Here is a 21,460-nt window from a genome sequence, read left to right as displayed (position 1 = left end):
AATGTTAATCATGAGGTTCAAAAGAATTAATGGTTAACCGATCCTATCATCAGAATATTTAGACAGAGCAAATGGCCAACACAGCTCGAACTGGCTGAAGGATGATTCTCTCCCTGTCTTGGAGTTGTCACAGCCCTAATCCTCAAGATTAGGACAGAAGAATTTTTCTTTGTGTGTTAGGAAGCATTCCTGGTGGTGCAAAAACCAGTTTCTCATTAACATTTACTCTTGGAAATAAAAAGGTGACAAGCATTTCATGTTTTATTACACGTCCTTTAAGCTTTGGTGCTTGGAGGAGAAGCAGTGTGTGTGTTGCTGGTTGGCTTGACCGATGTTTTTGTAGCAGTCCAAGCTCCTCTGTGTCTCTCCCCTTTTGGCCATTCAGGGCTTTGCACAAACAGCAGATGTTTTTATTCAGTGTGCGTACAACATGGACAGCCAGCAGACTGTGAGCAGAGTGGTTTAGAATGGCCAACTTCACTTTCAAGCCTTTTAATATGTCACCAAGTTCTCACTGTTAATTGCAAAATTCATGAAACACCCCCCATTTTTTTATTTGTTGATAAGATAATGGGAAATTGGAGCAGCGATTTATTGATACATCTGCAAACATACATGGAAATACAGATTATAAGGCAAAAATAGAGTCTGTATAAATCTAAGTTTGAAAGTCAATATTTAGTATGACAACTTTTTAAACCAATTATATAGATAGTTTGGCTTCTTGACAGCATTGAGAGAATTCCTGATCAGGCTTCAGTAAACAGTAGATGAATTGGATCAATTGACCTCTGATTACCTCTGTCTCTGATGTCTGTTATCCCCATTTTTTTTAAGGACAACATTTTCAGATAACCCTTGTGCACTTGTCCGGGTTCCTTAAAACTTTTAATGATACAGGTGCAGAAACACTGTTGTTATTTTGGGCATTTTTCATAGATTTAACTAAATAAAAGGCAACAAATGATGTTTTCTGAGATACACTGCTAGTAACAAAATGCCTAAAGATACAATTTAAAATTGGTTCTTTGCTAAGTTGTCTGTTATGTGTAGTAACCACACTGGTTTCTACACACACTGATTTCTACACACTGGAAACCACACTGGTTTCCACACATCAAGAGACTGAGCTAGGAGCCTTTTGATGGTTGAATGATTTACAGATCGGTGTTCAGTGGATTTAAAAAAGTATTTCCTGAATGCTTAACTTAAGAACACTTTTACACATTACAGGAAAATCTGGCCCATTGGGAACAAAATATGCAGAAACAAAGGGTGGCTCGAGACATTTGCACAGTACTGTATCTTTCACACTATTAGCAGGCTCTGTAGTTACTTCATTTTGACTTTGGGCGTATAGGCTGCAGTACTGCACTCTCTTCCTCCCTGTGACTCATCCTCCAGGGAGAAGTTTTTTAATGTGTGCATGTGTGTTTATGTGGTTCTGTGCCTGTACCAGAGCATTAGCTCATTTAAACCAATCAGTCAAAGTTTGTGCTGGACGAAACGATTTAGTAACACCCAAGCAGCTCAGCAACTTCATCTCAGAAAGATCATGTCTTAACCATTCTGTGGGTACTACCTTTTATTCGTTCTCAAGGTCAGATTATCTGAACATATAAGTCTTGGCTCACTTCCTGTTGATGTCATTATCTTTATCATAAACGTGCTGCATGCTCTTAAACAAGAAAAGAAAAGGTGTTTTATTATCAACTAAACTTTACCCAAGAGACACAGAAAGGACACGCTGCTGCTATATTTGGTTAATGTTTCATATTAGTCAATTAGATTCATTATTATAAGGATGTTTTTGCATCACCACAACAGCACAAACATAAAGTAGAATATGTGACTGGAATATTATACCTGACGATCCTAACTTAAAGCCTTAAAAAAATCAAATGGGTGCGTTTTTCTGACTAGGATGCCTGTTTAGCTTAAGAGAGGTGGACTGCTGTCCTCACAGCCTCACAATTTTTGCTCTTTATTATTTCATTCATTATGCTGATGATTTGTGACTTTCTATGCACTGACAAAGTACAGGAACATATTTAAAGGAAGACGTTAGCAAAGAAAAGTGGGATAGTCAAGGAGATGAAGAAAGTTGGCAGGAATGCTGAGAGGGTAGGTGTACGGCAAAGAGAGAGGGTGCCAAAGGATAAAGGCTTATGGGCATTGCATGTGAGGCTGGGCACTGAGGAAAGGACGAGGCAGCACAGACACTGAGCTGGAAAGGATGTGTACTGAGTTAGGGTGGTTTCGGATAGAGATCATAATGTACTAACAAATGAAGAGAGTGTGCTGAGAAGATGGAAGGAGTACTCTGAGGAGCTAATGAATGATGAAAATGAGAAAGAGAGGAGGATGGATGGAGGAAAGTGAGTCAGGAAGTGCAGATTTCACATATTACACTATGAAGAGTGGAAAGGTGGTTCAGATGGCATGTCTGTGAAATATGAAGATCTTTAGGAGAGATGGCTTCTTTTAAACAGATTGATTAACATAATTTTGGTCAGAGGATTCCTGAAGAATAGAGAAATCCAATTTCAAGTTCAAGGGTGACGTGCAGAGCTGCAGTAACTTTGGAGAGATAGGGGTAGAGTCCCAAGAGAGGAACTGCGGTGCTGCATGAGGAAGTCAAGACTGACAGAGAAGTCTGTAAGGACGGACCTGTAGGAAGAAAACGCACAAGTGTTGAGGCATGCAGTAGGAGTGACAGATGGATTCAAGGTCGGGGTGGAAGTACATCAGGGATCGGCTCTGAGCATCTTCTTGTTTGGAGTGGTGATGGACAAGGTAAATTTAAAATACCTGGGATCGACCAGCCAAAGCAACAGACAGTGCACGCAAGCGGTGATGAAGAGTGTTGGGTGATTTGTAACAGAAGAGGTGGTAGTGAGGCTGGTATGAGGTAGGGTTTGGAGACAGTGGTACTAACACAAAGACAGGAGTGGAGCTGAAGATGTTAAGATGGGAGTGATCAGGAGGGAGATTAGAAATGAGCACATCAGAAGGAAAGTTCAGGTTGAATGCTTTGGAGACAAAGTAAGTGAGGCTGGGATGGTTTGCACATGTGCAGAAGAGGAATAGCTGATTGGGCAAATGATGTTAAGTATGGAGCTGCCAGGTCAGACAAAAAACGGGAAAATCCAAAGCAGGTTAATGGATGCAATGAAGGAGGATGTGTAAGGGTTGGTATGAGAGAGGAGGATCGTAGCGCTAGATTGAGATAGAGGCAGATGGTCCAGAATGGCGACCCCTAAAGGGAGAAGCTGAAATTAAGAAGTTTTGTTTCTACCTTAACTTTAATTTAATCTGTAATTTCTGGCTTTGTGCTTCAATATTGCAATCTGTTATTTTGCTTTTTATAAAGAGTCAACATAAATAAAGTTAGTATTGTGATCTTATTAGTAACAGTAGCTTAGTGTTTCTACAACCCTGTTAAATGCAATCTGTTTCCATGGGCGTATATGCAGCATCTTGTGGGAATCTCACCAATAGATGTTGAAATTACTAAGGATGGGCCAACAGGTCCATTCACAAAACAGGGTCGTAGACCATTGTTTTTTGGGAATGCAGGGACAAAGTAACAAAGAGCCATATAACCAATAACAGTGCTGGCTCACTTCAAACTGGAAGTCTCCTGTTTGAATGAAAGAGCACTCTTTTTAACACCTTATTGCAACTGTTACAACTAATTCCACATCATTGCCCAAAGTCCCTCCTCCGCCTCCATCCAGCTCTTACTGGTCACCAAAAAGCTTTTCTTTCAGCTGCAGAGAGAAGGAAAACAGGATATGAGTCTGGGTCTTACAGGAAACAGGTGCATCCCTTGTTTGCATCTCTTTTTTCAGTGTTTCATTGCTTTTCCCAAGTTCCACTTTATTTTGCTCTAGAGACAGAGCATCAACATACAGATTTCTAATTCTTCATCCCAATGAAAACAATGCCAAAATAATCTCAAAGTTTTATGAAAACACTCCCAGCTATTAAAGTTTTATTATAATCAAGAAGAGAACATGTGGCAAATTTTGCTTATTTTTCACATTTTTGCTTTTTTAAAAAAAATTATTTTTATGTTATTACCATTTTTGTCAGAGCAGCAAAGTAAGAACTTCTGCTTCACTAAATGCCACAAGAAAGGAAGACACTGTGACAGCTGGCATAGCGTGAGAGGCCTATGACCGGTTGCCAGTGTGCTGCAGGGCTTGCAAAGAGAAACAGACAACCATTCACTCCTAAGGCCAGTATAAAGCAGCCAACTGACCTAACCAACACACATGTCTCTGGGAGGAAGAATGAGAACCTGGAGAAAATTCATGCATGCACAGGGAGAATGTGCAGAGTCATAAAGGTCCCCAGCCTGGAAGTGCAGCCTGTGCAGTGAGGCAACATTGGTGCCATTAAGGTACCAAGCAAGTTATTTTCATTATCAAAAGGAGGAAGTGGGGAATTAAAAATCAAAATCATTTGAAATGTGCAAATTTGCTATGATTTTCACTTTCTGTCTAGGTGATTTTTGTCATTATTTATGCTGTTAAAGTGGTGGATGTTCATGTTAAACATAACCACCAGACTGCTTTAAACAATCAGTTTTAGACCGTTTTTGTTGAAAGGGAGTAATGAGCTGAAAATGTACTAAAGTACCAAATCTGAGGAATCTACCTGGTTGGTTGGCAACAGGCAGGGTTTGAAGGTAAGCTCAATTTAGAAAGCAAACAAACAAAAAAACAAAAATGCAGGCATATTTGTTTTGGTTTTTTTTTTTTTAAATATTGTATTTCTGTTCACACATGTGTGCAGTGTTGGTTTAGCATAACGATTATGATCGACTCAGTGCTTTTATTTGGTTGACTTCCATTTGCAAACATTTCTGTCTTCTCAGGGTTTCTGAAAGGTTATGTAAGCATGAATCTTTTTAATGGATTCTTATTGCAATGGAAATATCGCTGCATTGTATACAGCTAACTCTGTGCTGCAAAAAAGCACACCAGAGAACCTGTATTTGCGGGCAGGATATGCACTTGGTGAGGTTAATTTAGGTTAAACCCTGGTTTTCAGTGTTCCAAAGGTACTTCACTCTCTGCCATGGTAACTTTGACCTAGATCTTGCCAATAATATTCTTTTCATATGAACATGCTCATAGCTCATAGGGTGACTGGAAAATTCTACTAGTAGTTCTACACAAGCCCAGGGGAAGAAGAGGTTGGTTTGTGAGTCTGGAGGTGTGGGACAATCCAGATAGTTTGCCCGAAAAAGAAAACACAGAATTTTCCATCATTTCATAAAAACGAATAAAAAATCTGGAACATGTTACTCATGACAATTAAAAAAAAAAAAAATCCAAGAATGCATATCAAAATATAGGCTCACCAACAGTAGATTTCTTAAATATCAGCAAATGATGAACAGCATAGAGAAAAGATTTAATCCCTGGCAACCAGAGATGGGCAGTAACGCGTTACTTGTAACGCGTTACTGTTATCCGATTACTTTTTCGAGTAACGAGTAAAGTAAGGGATTACTATTGCAAAAACGGTAATTAGATTACCGTTACTTTCCCGTAGGAACGCTGCATTACTGCGTTACTAAAACCGTGAATTTTTGCGAGAATGTCTCATGACAATGACGTAAGCGAGTGCGACGTTCGTGACAACAGCTGTGTGCAGATCAACAGTGAATAATATATGGAGTGCGGAGAGAGTATGAGCGTGCAGCGTTTAAAGCGTGGAAGTACTGACCTTACTTTGAGTTTGATTCCATATAAAGTGACAAAAACATTAGCGTCCGCTGTGCGTGGGAAGAAAACTTCTTTTTACAGCGAAAAAACCCTAAACCTCCGAGCAAGCACCGAGTGCGCAAAGACGTAATGGGAAACTCACAGAGAAACTCGCGGATTCTTCCACACCGCTGCAGCACACCTGCACCAGGGTAAACCTCCGCCTACCCCACTCCTGCTTTACAGGTGAAAATAGAGCAACAGGACCGCTAGTCTTTGACTTTATTTATTTTCTGCTGTGTTTTACTTGCATCTATTTGAAAGAGTGAAGTGTAAACACAAAAAAAATTATTTTATGTGCTGGAATGTGCAGAAAATAGGTTTAAATGTTAAACTAATTTCTTCCAGTCAGAGAATGTTGCATATAATTTAATGTTTGCTTCATGCGTAAAGTTAAAAGATTAAAACTGATAAAACAAGTTTTAAAAAGAGACTTTTCCATTTGATTACATTTTGTATGATGGATTATGCAGAAAAAGTAGAATTGGGCTGAAAGATCGATCGCTTTATTACCTATTCAAGTTGTAAATCGTGTTTTTAAAAAGTAACTAAGTAACTAAGTAATTAATTACTTTTGAAAATAAGTAATCAGTAAAGTAATGGGATTACCTTTGGGGGGGAAGTAATCAGTAATTAGTTACTGGTTACTTTTTTCAAGTAACTTGACCAACACTGCTGGCAACTGAACTCAGAAATGCCCACACAGGTAACAGAATTTTTAAATTGTTGAACCCCTAAATTATTAGCAACTTAAAGAAAGTCTAGTCACCTTCATTCCAAACTCCTTAGGCTATTTATAGAAATAATGATGGACATGAATAAATAAACAGATAAAAGAAAAACACAAACAAGAGAAGCATATAGACAATTTATGGAGCTCATCTTGGAAAAGCAAATATGTTTGGCACAATAATGCAAACCAGACATCACAAACTGCCAGGGTTTAAAATAACCCCAGCCGGTTTCAGATTAGCTAATGACAAGTCAGCTACATTGCTGTAGTAAATATTAACATAGCTCTACATGTTGAATTACTATTATGTCCAAGTTAAGAGACATATATGTCATGTTAAGTTGTGTGCGGCAGGCAGAGTTGCAAACTTCTATGCAGACTCACAGCAAATTACTGTAAATTCCAGTTACAGCAACTTTCATGTAAATGCAAGTGAGGCAGGATATTTTTACTGCAAATGTATTTACAGTAATGTAAATACATTTTGTTGGCAATAACATACTGGCATTCATTTGCCAGCAACCTGTGTACTGTCCTCAGTGTTTTCCATGCTTCCAGAAAAACAATGCACAGTATTTTCTAGTATTCATTTGTTGTTTTACACGATATTATCACAATCTGGGCAATCAAAACAATATGTGAAACATAACTTTACCCCACCAAGTAGCAATGGTACAGTATACATTAAAAGTGATTCAGAAACTGTAGCTGAAGATAAAGCACAGAATCAGTGACTTCTTTACTGGTCCCTGAATGGGACACGCAAAGAATTCACAAAAGCTCAGTGATCCGAACCTGTAAAATCTATGTAGGCCTACCTGCAAAACAAAAGGATGGTCAAACTTATAAGGTGCAACAAGCACAGATGCTGGACGAAACAGATGCTGCTTTACTGTGTGATGGTCCTGAGTCTGCCGACTCAGTGTTTTGTGTTTCTTTATGCTTTTGTTTATCCTGAGTATGTATTCTGTTATGATTTACCGTTTGTTAGGTTTCTGTTCTGTGCTTACCCTGGTCCCACTTCTGTGTTCTGTCTGTCTATGCTGTCACACTGTCTGTTTGTGAATCTGTCTGTTTAGTTAGTTCAGTGTCTTGTCTGCTTCTGTGTCTGAGTTTCCTGTTTTATTCTGAAGGTCCCTGTCTCGTGTGAGTGTGTTCAGTTTACGTTTCCCCTGTCCCGTCAGCTCTGACTTCTTCCAGGTGTGTTGCCCTCCTGTCTCGTCCCCTGATTACTGCTGTGTGTATTTAAGCCCTGTGTGTTCTCCAGCCTGTTGTCGGTTCATCTGTGTTCCACAGTGTCCTGTTCCCTGTCTGTGGCTCTCTGCCACTCTCCCCATTTCGTATGTTCTCAGGTTTGTTGTTTAGTTTTTCCAGTTTAGGTTTCTTTAGTTCCCTGTCATCCCTCACTGCTTGTTTGCCACTACACCACCCTGTAAATAAACATCAGTCATCGCCTGCATTTTGGGTCCTCCTTTCCTCCAACACCACACAGCTCGCCTCGGCAGCCGTGACATACTGGCTATTAAAATTGCTTTGGTTCTCCTATTATCGACTGATTAAACCAATGACTGTAGAAAATACATTTAGACAGTCGTTGGATTGAACTATATCAAAGTTTACTTTAAGGCACAATGCTCAACGACACCTTGGTTAAGTCCCTTATCAAAACGAAGGATGGACACTTGAAATTGTAGCCTGCTAGAAAAGTTATGATGAGGGGCCCTTGCAGACAGTGAGACATTGTAATGAAAACTTAAAACCCCCACATTAATGCAATGCGAGCTCAGCTGAATTATTCAGTAGTCTCCCACTGAAAACGCTACGTCCAGATGAACAGAATCAATGTTTGGAGATTCAGTAGAGTTCTGCAGCTTCGTGCTTCTGCAGCCATGATGATAACCAGCATAACTGGGGAGGACACTGAGCCGATGAGCCAGTGCAGAGGAGGAGCCCTCATTTATCTACCCGTCAGCTTGTGCAGCTAGTTTTAAAGCTTGACTGTACTGAAAATAGCAAAAACAAATAGGATGGAAATGTTCTGACGACAATGTCAACTTTCCTCACGCGTCCTTGAGTTTAGATCTAGTTTTGATCTAGTGTCTCTCCTGTTTGCAAAGTTATTTTTGAATAGGAAAGTGACTTGAAAGTGTGTATTTGCCAAAAACTGGACAAATGGACATCTGTTTTTGGTCTACATCTTTTGATTTATTCAAGCTACTGTAATAAGCCCTAAAGTGAGCTCAAACGGGGACATCTGTGCCTTTCCAATGATACCTCATGTTTTTGAGTCGCCTCTACGTTCAAATAGGCAGGGCATCACAAAAAACGTTAAACTGGAAGATACTTGTTTGCTGGTTCTCAGGAGGATATGTGAAATATATGTCAAATGTATCCCTCGTGAATGATATCAAAATCTCGTTCACATTAAAAATGTCTTTTTAAAGCGTAATCTGACCAAGAGGACAGCACAAATATAACAATATAAAACATAACAATAGTTCTGTAAACATGTTTTCAGTGGCCAAAAAAGATCGGATGGGTTAAAATGTAAGTACAATAAACACAGAGTTATAAAGGTAGTGGCTGCATTGCAGCTGGTAACGGAGATAAAACACTGGGACTGGACCACAGGGCAGTTAACATCTGTAGCCTACTGCACCACACACAAGAATAAATGTTGGGAAGGATGTCTGCCATCGATGCGCCGTAAATGTCGCCTTTATAACTGTTCCGTTACACACATCCACGCACCCACCCACCTTCCACCACTCTCCTATCTCTGTGACCAGCAGCCCCCGCCCAGCCCTCTGCCAGCCCGTCAGCCCTGCACTGCCACCGGCCACGTCTCAAAACTTCGCCTTGTGCACGGCCACTACAAGAAAGTTCTCCGAGCAGCTGGTGACCGAGGGCGGCGGAGGAGGGGAGAGTTCAGAGGACTGTGGACCGGCTCCGTTGTCAGACAGCGCGACCGACAACAAAATAAAAGGTGAGACTTTTTTCTTTCTCTTTGGTGGAATAAGAGGTAAAAAATAAAAAAAAGACGAATAAACTACAACCCGCTCGCTTCTCTACGGTTACGACCCTCTTTTCTGCCCATCTTGGCGATTCTTTTACAACCATGTCAATAAATTCGTCTTTAAGACCGAGCAACGCAACAATGTAACGAAACTCCAAAGATCAGAATCCGTGACCACCCAGGTAGGCGCAGGGGACTCCATTACCCCCCGTTTATCCCCTCAGAGTTAGTTTGGTCTGTGCCGTTACACAGTCTTCTGTAATGTGATTACAAGTGCCAGCTACAAGCCTCTTCGGCCGTTTTTATTCTGTACAATATTTACCAGATTCCACGGGGTTCATTTGAAGGCAGTGAATGAATGAAGTAATTAAAAGCTGCCAATATTCATGTCACGTTTGTGCTTCACAGACAGACATTATACGGGCCACACGCTGAGCAGCAGTCTAAAATGTGAGACTCTATCTGTCGTACAGATGAATATATAGCTATATATATTTTTTTTTCAAAAACATCAGGTGTAAAGCTATTAAATTTGTCACACTGCCTTTCATTTAAAATTTTTCTCTTCCCCCCAATTTTGAAACAGAATTTGACATAATGTTTATATATATATAAAAGAAAGAATGGTGATGGGTACTCCTGAGGCTGAGTGTTTGAACTAACTGTAAACTTATAGAGGTAATATGAGGAAGCCTGCTCTGCTCAAGTGCCCGTGTCAATCATCCTTAAATGTGGGCTTTCCTCTATAGCGTTTCCAGTGGGTAGTTGATAAGATTACTTCAGCTGATCTGCAAACACACAAATCGCTATTCAATGGAAGAGATAACAATAATAATAGTAAGTGGATTAAGAGCACTTTGTGATAGTGACAGTGTAGAAATCCACAGCAAAAATATAAAGTTACCAAATAATGTCTGAAAAAAAAAAAGATGCATCCCAGCTGACTGGTGCATGGGTGCCACTGACCATTACTTCTGTGTGCTTTCGTATTAGTGTTAAACTGGTTAAATATTCAAAGGGAGTGGAGATAAAAGACAAAGCAGTATTGATAACACGAAAGGGGGAATCAGTAACGGCCAAGAACAAAGCAAACCAAGAACACTGGCTTTGTTATTACGTTGTTCGTACTCTAAAGGAAACTACAATTTAATTTTTGAGAAACACATCAAGGGACTGTGACATCAGAGGAAATACTGGATGTGTCTATGAGTGTTTCAGGTTATGAGAAGAAATATGAGTCATAATGTCAAAGGTGTTTCTAATGGAGGATAGCTGAGAGACTGTTTCTATATAAGCACATGCTTAAGGAACATTTACAGAAAATAAACAAATTTTATGAGCTGATTTATTTATGATTTAGTTCAGTTCATTTCATTTTTATTTCAAACGTGAATTCACAATCATTACAAAATATCATTCCATTCTTTTGTTTGAAACGGAGTAGGCAGAAGTATACACTTATTAGTCCCTACCGCCTCAAATTTTACCTCTCATTGATTTCATTTTGTTTTAGCCTTAAATTAAACAAACAACATATGAAGCAAAAGTAAATCAAAACAAACAAACAAACAAACAAAACAAATAAACAAGCCCCACCACAGTATAGTTACTTTCATATAAATAAGGACTGAGTGGCAATGTTTGCAGATTCACAAATGATGAGACAAACAAACTAAAACACTATTACGAACAACATTACCGCCCTGGGTTTACCCCGTTTTCTTCATTCTTATATTTGTTAAAAATCAGTTTTTTATATTTCACTTTAAACTGGTTTATGTTGTTACTTTCTTTAATTTCTTCTGTTAGACTGTTCCATAATTTAACTCCTGCTATTGAGATAGACATTTTTAAAAGTTGTTCTAACACTTTGTATTTTAAAATTCCATTTCCCTCTTTTGCAAACACTTTATTTCTTTCTTTTCTATCTTATTTGCGCTGTTTTAAACGCCACCAAGTCTTGAAATTTAATAGCTTGCAAAAAATTGGTGGCTGGTGATTTGCTGAATATCAGCATTTATAACAGCTGATAAATGTAAATGCAAAAAGAAAGAAGAGGTGGAAAGAAAACACACATGAATCATGTTTTCAGTGTCAATGTTTGTTTCAGGTCTGCTTACAGAAGAAAACGACCAGCTCTTTACTGCACCCTGCTGTCAGAGCAGGGGAAGGAGACTGGTGTAATAGGAGGCAGGTGAAATGAGAGATTATTTTAATATTAACCAAGATTATCAACACTTTATGTTACGGTGAGTATAGTAAAAGCCTCCCAACATGTGTTAAAGTAAACAGAGCGAGAGAGAAACCAACAAATTGTCACGGACAATAACCATATCCAACTTCTTAATAGCAATGAACTGGTCTGCATTGGTGCATCATATCTTTATTCTCTTCCCCCTCCTGCCCCCCCCCCCCCCCCCTCTTTCTTAAATAGATAACTATCATATCTGATATCATATCTCACAGTACAATAATGTTGAATGGGTTGCATTGTTGTATTTTGTCATGTTTCTCAGGTCTTTGTCTGAATTTCTACGAACATTATTGCTAAGGATTGTCTTATTGCATTGGAGTCACACTGGGTTAAATATGTACACTTGGGTTTTAAGGGGTATTTATTATTTTCTTCTTTTTTTGGGGGTTGTATGGAAGCCCCAAACGCAATTTCATTGTTCTTGACAATGACAATAAATAAATAAATACTAAATACTAAAGAAAGCACTGTTGTTGGAGATTTTCAGTTGAGTCACCCCACTTGGCAACAGTTTGATAAGCAGTAAAAACCACTTCAAATATGTAAAGCTGTTGATGCAGTATGCTTGGAATACCTCCCGACTGTTGAACCTGTGCTGCCAGCTTCCTCCATGCTATATTAGCTGTGCTGCTGGTAACAGGAGCAACGCTTCTGCTATGTAGAGTTATAAATGCAGAGCAACAATGAACTGAATAGGACTGAACCTGTGTCCAGTATCAGATTGTGCATCCATAGAAGGTGAACGCAGAGTTTCATAGGAGAAAACCCCCATAAAATATCAAAATATACATTTTTGAAAGCACAGACAGGGACAACGGGCACTTTTCACGGTTTTTAACATTTGGCTTCATTTTAGCTGTTTGCACTTAAGAAGTTTACTCTTTTCCACGATTGGCTGATGGGCCAAGAGCACCCACAAACTCTCCTTCTCCTGGGAACAAACTAGGGATCTTTTGCTTGTTTGGCCAATGTGTGAACAACTACGTCAAAACTGAGCAAATGTTTATTTTTACTTTTCAGAAACAAGTACGGAGTATGTGATAGGCCAGCTTGAAAGGCTCATTGATTTTGTTTATACACATATCGGCTCAAATCTTTTGTCATATGTTTAAGAAGCTTTTTAGAGTTGGATCTGTACACTTACAAGATACAGAGTGGTCTAAAGAGCACTCTGCAGCTCTTATATGCATTCCATTACCAACTACAAACATCAGAAAGTACAATTAAAGAATGGCCACCTTCAGGCAGACTTCATGAACAAAGCGAGTGATTTAGTTTAAGTGGATTGTTGAGGTTTGGCTGACTCTGTGGTTTATTTATCCACAGATCAAGCAGCTGCAAGAAACCCCGAAACAACCCTGAGAGCCTGTGTTCTTTCATGCACACAGAGCTGAGCAGGACGAGCAGCGAGTGTTTTTGAGTAGCCGCTTTCTCAGAAATGATAATCACAAGGAAAGGTTGCAGCTGGCGCAGCTCGCCATGCAGGTGCAATAATGTATGCTTCTTAGCAGACGAATATCTGGATCTCTTCGGTGTTGCAGCGCTGTAGTTCACGGTGCTGCTTGCCAGCACTGTTCTCCTCACAAAGACAGCAAAGTGTCTCCTGCACTTGGACTCACCACGTCTCTGCTGGAAAACAGAAAGAGACGCATCTGTTCCCAGACTCAGTCTCACTGCAAACAAACAGTGCATCCATGTTTACACAAGGTGCGTGTGTATAATATCACACAGTCATAAATTATATAAATCCAGATGAAGATTGGGGTATTAAAAGCATTTACCTTTTGTTTACTTCTCCATTGTTCAGTGTGCTGTCTAATCTGTTCAAGACATAAACAGGAGAGAAAGTCTTAACATGTCAGCACCTTCATGAGTAATTAAATCTAAGAGGCGGGGTAATACCTAATGTCAAGTATGTTCTTCATGCAGCCTGATCAGGGCACTGCATTCAGATCAATTTAAAGGCTGCGTGTGCAGGCTGCTGGGATTAGTTAGTGCTAGGGAACTGTGGCAACGTTTACAGTAATGAACTGTGCTGAACTTTTGCTCAACTGTGAGGTGCACATGGTTGAACCTCACAGTTGAGCATACATTTGAGACTGTCAAAAAAATGTCTGCTCAAAAATGTTTTAGCCACTTACTTTAGCACTTGTACTGAGCATGCATGTCTTTTACAAAGAACCAGAAGCAGTCAACCATCAAGCTCAGATTACACTGTCCCCGGTATCAGTTTTCCAACATTTTATTTGATCTTTTATCTTTTTCCACGCTCATCATTGACTTTGCCCAGGTTTGGGTGAACAAAAGTGAATCTTCAGTGACATTTTGCACTCGTTAGCTGATGTGATTTTAGCAAAATTCTCTGCTCTGTGATTCCAAAGTAAATTTTGGACAACCTGCACTAATGCTTCCCAGGCTACTGATTCACTTGGCTCCGGTTTCCATTCAAACTCATCGTCAAGTATCAGTTCACAGATTTTAGAACCAACAAAAAGACCTTCATTAATTTTGGGCTTACTTTTCTGCAGAGCACACTTACTTTCTTTAATTTTATAATGAGTCGCTGTTTCTGTCCAGTCCAGCTGTCCAATACTTGGAACATAACTAAAAAAACGGGAACTTGCAAGACGAAAACAGATTTAAAATCAGTAAATGAAATTTGTCAAAGCACAGGCGAAAGAATCCCAGCAGCAAAATGCCAGTGTCATTTATCATCCTCTTGTATGGAATCATATTTATAAACTTCATTTGACTAGTGCCCTGGTCAGCTGATTCGTCTCCCTACAAACAAAACAGTTCTACTGAAGTCACAGTACAAAAGAATTTGACAATTTTGAGAATAATCTTTTTTTCCCACTGCGCCATCACACCTGATCTGCTCCACCAACACACTTGTAGCTTCATATGTGGTTTGTCCCGCTTTAGTTTCTGTGATCCCAAACTTAAGACAGATTGCCATCACTCCTTTAATTGTGGGTTGAGAAATTCATCTCCAGTATAAATGTTCTTTATATTTCTAACAGAAATGATGTTGATCTTGGGCGGCATTCTGCAGGCTTGTCCCTGTTTATCCACTGTGTCTGTGACACTGCAGGCTCATGTTAGCATTTCAAATTAAAGGGCAGATTACAGCCTCAGGCAGTTTTGCATGTGATGGATCCATGTCACCTTATGTCTGAGTGCACAGTGCTTGCTGTTTTCAGCAGTTAAATATCATTTAACAGCATCTTTGTTAGAGAGGGTTGAAAGCCAATCGGGATTTTCGTTTTTTTGACGATTCAGCACTTCAGTCTTACAATGCTAAATTGTGCAGCATCACCTCGGGGAAAGTTTCCACTTTTTCAGCTGAGCAGCCTGTTGAAATTTAAGAGAGTACAAAGTGATCTGAAACTTGACATTACCTGGCATTATTGCCTCTACATCAGATCTGCGCCCACATGCAAGTATGTGGACGCGCATTACAGTTTAAGCAAGGCATTCATCCAGATATTTTAGTATTTAGTGATAGCTCAGTTAGAAAATAATACAATAAAATCCTGCCTTTCAGTACAAGTGAGTAAATATGGTTTGAAAGATTTCTTTTGCCAGTTGTCACAAGTTGTTAATTTTAAGATTTTTTTTCTGCATTTATCTGAAAGTTTAAGAGGAAGGTTACTCAACAGGTAAGGGGTTCTTATAGGGAAAGGATCAGCAGCTAACAAGACTGTAACTTTCTCAGGTTTCATCTTCTGTTATTAGCTAAATGTCGAGCTTAGCGTGTGTTTTTCGGTGGATGAATAAGTGCTTGTCTGAAAATATTTGAGGATTGAATCTTTGACTGATACTTTCATGCACCAGGGGGGGCTGGAGCCTATCCCAGCTGTCATAGGGTTGAGAGGTAGGGCATACCCTGGAATCTGAAAGAGGGCTGACACAGAGAGACACACAGCAATTCATACCTATGGGAAATTTGGAATCACTAATTAATAATTAAATAATTAAATACGAATTCCCACGAACTTTGGACTGTGTGAGGAAGCCAGAGTACCCAGAGAAGACTCACACAAACATTGAGAAAATATGCAAACTCCACACAGAAAGGCCCCAGATACACGAGTCAAACTCAGGCCCTTCTATCTGTGAGTAGCAGGTGGCTAAATGCCCTGACACCTGATAGTTTCAATAAATGAAATAGATTTTTTAAATATATCACCAAATCCCAGCAACAATCACCTCGAGGCAATTTGTATGTAAGGTAATGACTCTACATTGATACAGAGGGAAATTCCCAACAGTCAGACGACCCAGAGAAACAGAGAGAGCAGGAATACAGTGGCGTGATTAATACCTGTGTAAAGTTTCAGTGGTTAATGTGTGAGAGTGAATGAATAGTGGCATTGTAAAGCGCTTTGGGTGCCTTGAAAAGCGCTAAATTCAATCCATTATTATTATTATTATTATTAATGTGTGATGTTTAGGTCTGATTTTTTCACCATGTTCAAAATCAGCCCATGTGATTCAAAATGTTTAAGAAGGGTGGTTCACATCAGTTACCAACTAACTAGGTAGTTATTGCCACACTAGGATTTCACTATCACTGTTTCACTATCTCGAGGGTCAAAAGTTGATTAGCTCGTGTCCCAGCCTGTTCAGACATCTTATGACATACTACCATGATTTGCTTTATCATCAGGGATCTTGCTCTTCTTCCTTCTTCTTGCACTCGGCGAAAGAAGAATGCTGCCAGTATTTTCAACTGTCATCAGGTGACAGCATTCCTGTCATAAGCCGCCGGTGAGGTGACACGCCTCACATGTTAGCATGTTGCGTGACATTGGAACATTAGGGGAGAGATCAGAGTTTTGTATAGGGTTGGTTTAAAAGTATCTAAAAAGTATCAATAGAAAGTATCGCATTTAAAAGTGGCCAAAAGTCATAACTTTACTAAAACCATCTCATATGCAATGAAGTAACAATAAAACTGGTCCCTTTATTTTCTATGAAAACACATTTAATGTAAATGAACTTTTTTTTTCTTCAATCCTTAAAAATGTACACTGAACAGCTACATAAAGGCCGCTTGCTACAGTGGCATGATGCAGGAAAAATCATTCAGTGAAGCCGTGCCAGTGTTTGCATTTTTCTCTCTGCACTAACCCGAGCTCTCTCTGCATTCCAAACCAGCATGAAGTTCTCCTGCAGCAGCGAGGGACACAAAGTCCAACAAATGTCTCAGAATCCACCAATTAAGATGCAATCATGCTTCTAACTTGTTCTCTGGATGACAGCTTTGCTTGTAAATGTCACTGAATTCTCAGCACAGTCTTTGTTTTTAACATGTTTAGTCCAGTGGAAATGCTTCAAAGATTTCAAGATAGGCAGGAAAAAGCACAAAAGTCATTTCCATATTCTGTCAGGTCTCTCATATATGAAAATTAATCTTGTATATGAAGATTGCCCTGCAAAATTGGTTAAATTGACAAATATTGTAGAACACATCATAAATAAATAATAATAATAAAAAGCAAGCAGAATGGGAGGTGGTTCTTTGGGATTCATGTGATTTTGTAATGGAAACTGAGTCACTTAAAATAGACTGTGACGATGGATGTATGCTCGTGCGTATGTGTAGAAAGAATGAGGTAAAAATGCACTGAGCTAATTACAGACACAGAAGTACAACAGGAAAAATTTGCAAGAGCGTTTTGCAATCTTATCTGCTTATCTGTTTTATCTGCACTGAAAATGAAGGTGCGAACATGAATGGGTAAAAATAAACCTGAAAAGGTAATGAATGATTCAAATACCTTTTCACAGTTTTTGCTGAGATTGTGCCGGAAGGTCTGACTGTGCTGTGTGTAGCACGTGACTTTGTCAGGTACAGTCAGTGCATGATGTGTTCCAAGTGTGAGGAGTGTATCTATCAAATGAACCCATCTTTGGTTTATTAGCTGTCAGTACACTTAATAATATTAGCAACACATTATTTACAAAGTTAGATATAAACATTATATGGGCTATAACAGATATAAGCTAGTGACTTAGTCTGACTGGCTGAGTGTCATTTGAATCCTTTTAAATTGTTGAAACTTGCTCAGCTTGTAATTTGACGCACTGACATTAGCCATAATCTTTGCAGACATCTCTATAAAATGTCTAAGGTGAGACTTTAGATGAAAACAAAACTGTAATAGAATAAGAACGCAATGGATTTCTAAGTAGTGCTCTTAAAGGATATTGCTCCACTTCTTTGACCTGAGTTCACTCTGCACTAGTTTATTGTTAGGTTCTTCATCTATGTAAAATGTTTCTTTACTCAGGGATTATGGGCTTAAAGCTCATTAAATCATCATTTCAGTATCTCAGATTATGTTTTGTCAGACACATGATAAAAGTATTTAAAATTTACTTAAACCATATTTACAAACTCATTACTTGGTTGGGACTTATTTGCCAAGAATTTCAGCACGTGTGGTGTGGCAGGGAGGCGATCACATTGTTGCACTGCTGGGGTGCCAGGTCAGGCCAGTCACACACAGTAATGATGTTTTTGAGCTGTGGGCAGGTGCTATGTCATGTTGGAAAAGGGAAGCACCATGTCCATAAAGGTTGTCAGGAGATATAAGCATGAAGTGTTCACACATCTCCTGGGAAATGCTGTGTTGGCTTTGGACTCGATGAAACACAGCAGACCAACCACCACCACCAACATAGAGGACATAGTATCTCAAACCATTCAAAAACCTGGACTCCTGTACCTAGGCGATATGAACCTGAAATGAAATACAAAAATCTTTGTACAGGATGTCGATGATCATTTGGTTAACCGTTGCATCGGCAGTTGTCCCCATGATTGTAGTTTTAGTGCTAAAATAGACTGAGAAATACACGCCATTCATATGCAAACTTTGAATTAAATATGCTAACACTTTGAGATAATAGATTTCTGATTTTCATGAGCCATAATCATCAAAATTAAAACAGTTTAAAATACTTCCACTATACATGTAATTTTTTTTAGCATTTAAAGCTGCACAAGGCCTCATTTACTGGAGCAAGTATAACTAGTCTCTAAGTAAAATTAATCTAATTTATTTATTATTTGAGCTTTTCATCAGATAAAAAAACTGATAACAAAAGTCATATTTTCTTAATCAATGTTGTGTCACTATTAATGTCCCAAAGTCAGCTAATTTATAAGAGCGTATGGGCTCTCTCTTCTTGACACATGCTTGATAATAATTTGCAAGAGATTTTGAGTGCTGCATAAACATGATTGTCAAATCTTGAATATGAATTTCTCTCTCTCTGTCTGTCTTGCTTTTTCATGCAGCAAAGATAAACACCTCAACACAGGACCAAAGAGAGGATTCAAACAAATGACGACTGTCTGACAGCAGCTCACAGCCACGATGCCGCGCTACAGAGTGAACTGCAGCACCATGATGTTTCTGGTGATTTTACAGGGGGCAGGAGTAGTGCTGTTCTTTAGCTGGTACACCCAACTCAGCCCCTGTGACCCACAACCCTCCAACGCCAAAGTCCATGTTCTGCTGCTGTCATCGTGGAGATCAGGCTCATCCTTCCTGGGCCAGGTGTTCAGTCAGCACCCGTCTGTCTTCTATCTTATGGAGCCCAGTTGGCATGTGTGGACCAAACTGCAGAAAAACGGTGCAAGGGTGCTTCGAATGGCAGTGAGGGATCTCTTACGGAGCGTGTTCCAGTGTGACTTCTCAGTGATGGAGTCCTACCTTCCAGAGTACCCCAATGTGTCGTCTTTGTTTATGTGGAGTCACAGTCGAGCTCTGTGCTCGCCACCAATCTGTTCTCTTACGCCACGTAATCAGTTCAGCAACCAGACTCTGTGCCTAGAGAAATGTGGTGCTGAGGGATTGCAGGGGGTAGAGCAGGCGTGTGACTCTTACTCTCACGTGGTGTACAAAGATGTGCGGCTCTTTGAACTGGAATCACTTTATCCACTTTTGCAGGACTCGAACTTAGATCTCCGCATCATCCACCTGGTCCGAGACCCACGGGCAGTTGTGCGGTCTAGGGAAGAGTCAGCCAAGGCCTTTATGAGTGATAACGCAATCGTCTTGGAACAGAAACGCATTAAGGAAGCAGAGGTACAGTATCAGGTCATGCAGGAGATTTGTCGCAGCCATGTGCGTATCAACGAGAGGGCGGTCCTGAAGCCCCCTCCGTTTCTAAAAGGCCGCTACAAATTGGTTCGCTACGAGGACATGGCACGCAATCCACTCGAGGAGATCAATGCCATGTATCAGTTTGTAGGTCTGGAGATGACCACAGAGCTGGCCACATGGATCTACAAGGTGACCCACGGAAAAGGCAAAGGCTCTATTAAAGAGGCCTTCAAGATCACGTCGAGGAGCGCTACCAACGTCTCCCAGGCTTGGCGCACCATGCTGCCATACAACAAGGTCAGACGAATCCAGGAAGTGTGTAAAGGGGCCATGTCGTTGCTCGGGTACAGGACGGTGAACAGTGAAAAGGAACAGAAGAGGCTTGACATAGATCTCCTGGTGCCACGGGAACCCTATCAGTTCAGCTGGTTGCCTGATAAAACACAGCACCCTAACAACAATTAGAACTGGAATGACAAAGACTTGTTAAAACAGGAATAAAAACAGACTTTTTAAAGAATGGACTACTCAAAGGACCGGATAACGGTACCACCCTGCCCTGGTTCTCCTGGTTTGGAGGCCGAAGTGGGGACACCAATAATACCAAAACTGAAACCATTAACTCTGGGGTAAACCAAGGTCAAAAGCAAGAAATCAAACTAATCAAAACTAGGTCTGGTGTCAGCTGCTGTCAGGGGATGTATGGAGACACAGTTTTTGAAGTGGCCAGTTGACAGTGGGGGCCAATCAGCAGATGCCATTTTGAAGCCAGCCCAAAACAGCTCACCCAATCAGACAAGGGACATGTATAGTCTCTTAAAGGCACAGACCACACACAAAAACAGTCCACAGACTCACTGACAAAACAATTTATGACAAAACGATGTAACATAACCAAAATCCTGATTTATGATGTGCCACATTAAACACACAGAGCCGGCCATTGGCCGTTGCATGCCACATTGTTTTAAGCATATGCATCAAACCATTGTCTCCTGAAGGCTTGATTCATGATGATGATGATGCTATTTGATGCTTTCTAGTGGCTACTCTTGCTCTTCAAATCCCTTATGTGCACCTCAAGGACAACCAAGACACATAGAACAAATAAATACAAATGTTTCCTATGCAAAGTCTTTAATGGTGCAACACGATGCATAAATACTGACCAGCCTCCAAGTATCACCAGCACCTGATGTGTTAACGCACTAACAGCACTTAGAACTGAAGGGCTACTCATTTGGCACCTCACATACTTTTCTCATGCTGATAGTGTGAGAAAAGTTAAGAAGCTGCAGAGAGCCGTGAGAAAATGCATTAGCACAATGAAACGCACCTACCCTCTCTTAGCAATGTGCATGTTATTAATACGGTACAGCCAGGAAACTCACTAACTGGACTCAAGCTTAATTCATCCCGCAGTAAAAAGTAATGGGCGGAAATCACCAGACACCCTGCAGTATAAAAAAACAGGTATTGACAAAAAATCATGGTTTTTTTGCTCCAAAATGAGTCAAGCACGCCAACGCTGTTACTAAAACCTGCCATAAATGT

General features: G+C 40.0%; 1 protein-coding gene across 1 annotated transcript; it reads left to right on the top strand.

Moving 5' to 3' along the window:
- The first annotated feature begins 9,366 nt into the window (after positions 1–9,366).
- Positions 9,367–20,853, top strand: LOC146629589 (carbohydrate sulfotransferase 6-like). Its single transcript, XM_085358734.1, has 2 exons — positions 9,367–9,499; positions 19,096–20,853. The coding sequence occupies exon 2, from the start codon at positions 19,175–19,177 to the stop codon at positions 20,369–20,371; it is 1,197 nt and encodes a 398-aa protein (XP_085214860.1). The 5' UTR covers positions 9,367–9,499; positions 19,096–19,174; the 3' UTR covers positions 20,372–20,853.
- The last annotated feature ends 607 nt before the right edge of the window (positions 20,854–21,460 follow it).

The sequence above is a fragment of the Diplotaxodon limnothrissa genome, linkage group LG7 (genome assembly GCF_057381915.1).
Source record: "Diplotaxodon limnothrissa isolate DT_005_m linkage group LG7, D_limnothrissa_male_GT1.1, whole genome shotgun sequence".
Taxonomy (NCBI): domain Eukaryota; kingdom Metazoa; phylum Chordata; class Actinopteri; order Cichliformes; family Cichlidae; genus Diplotaxodon; species Diplotaxodon limnothrissa.
The sequence above is the reverse complement of the archived record's forward strand: the minus strand, read 5'-3'. Positions and strand labels throughout refer to the sequence as shown.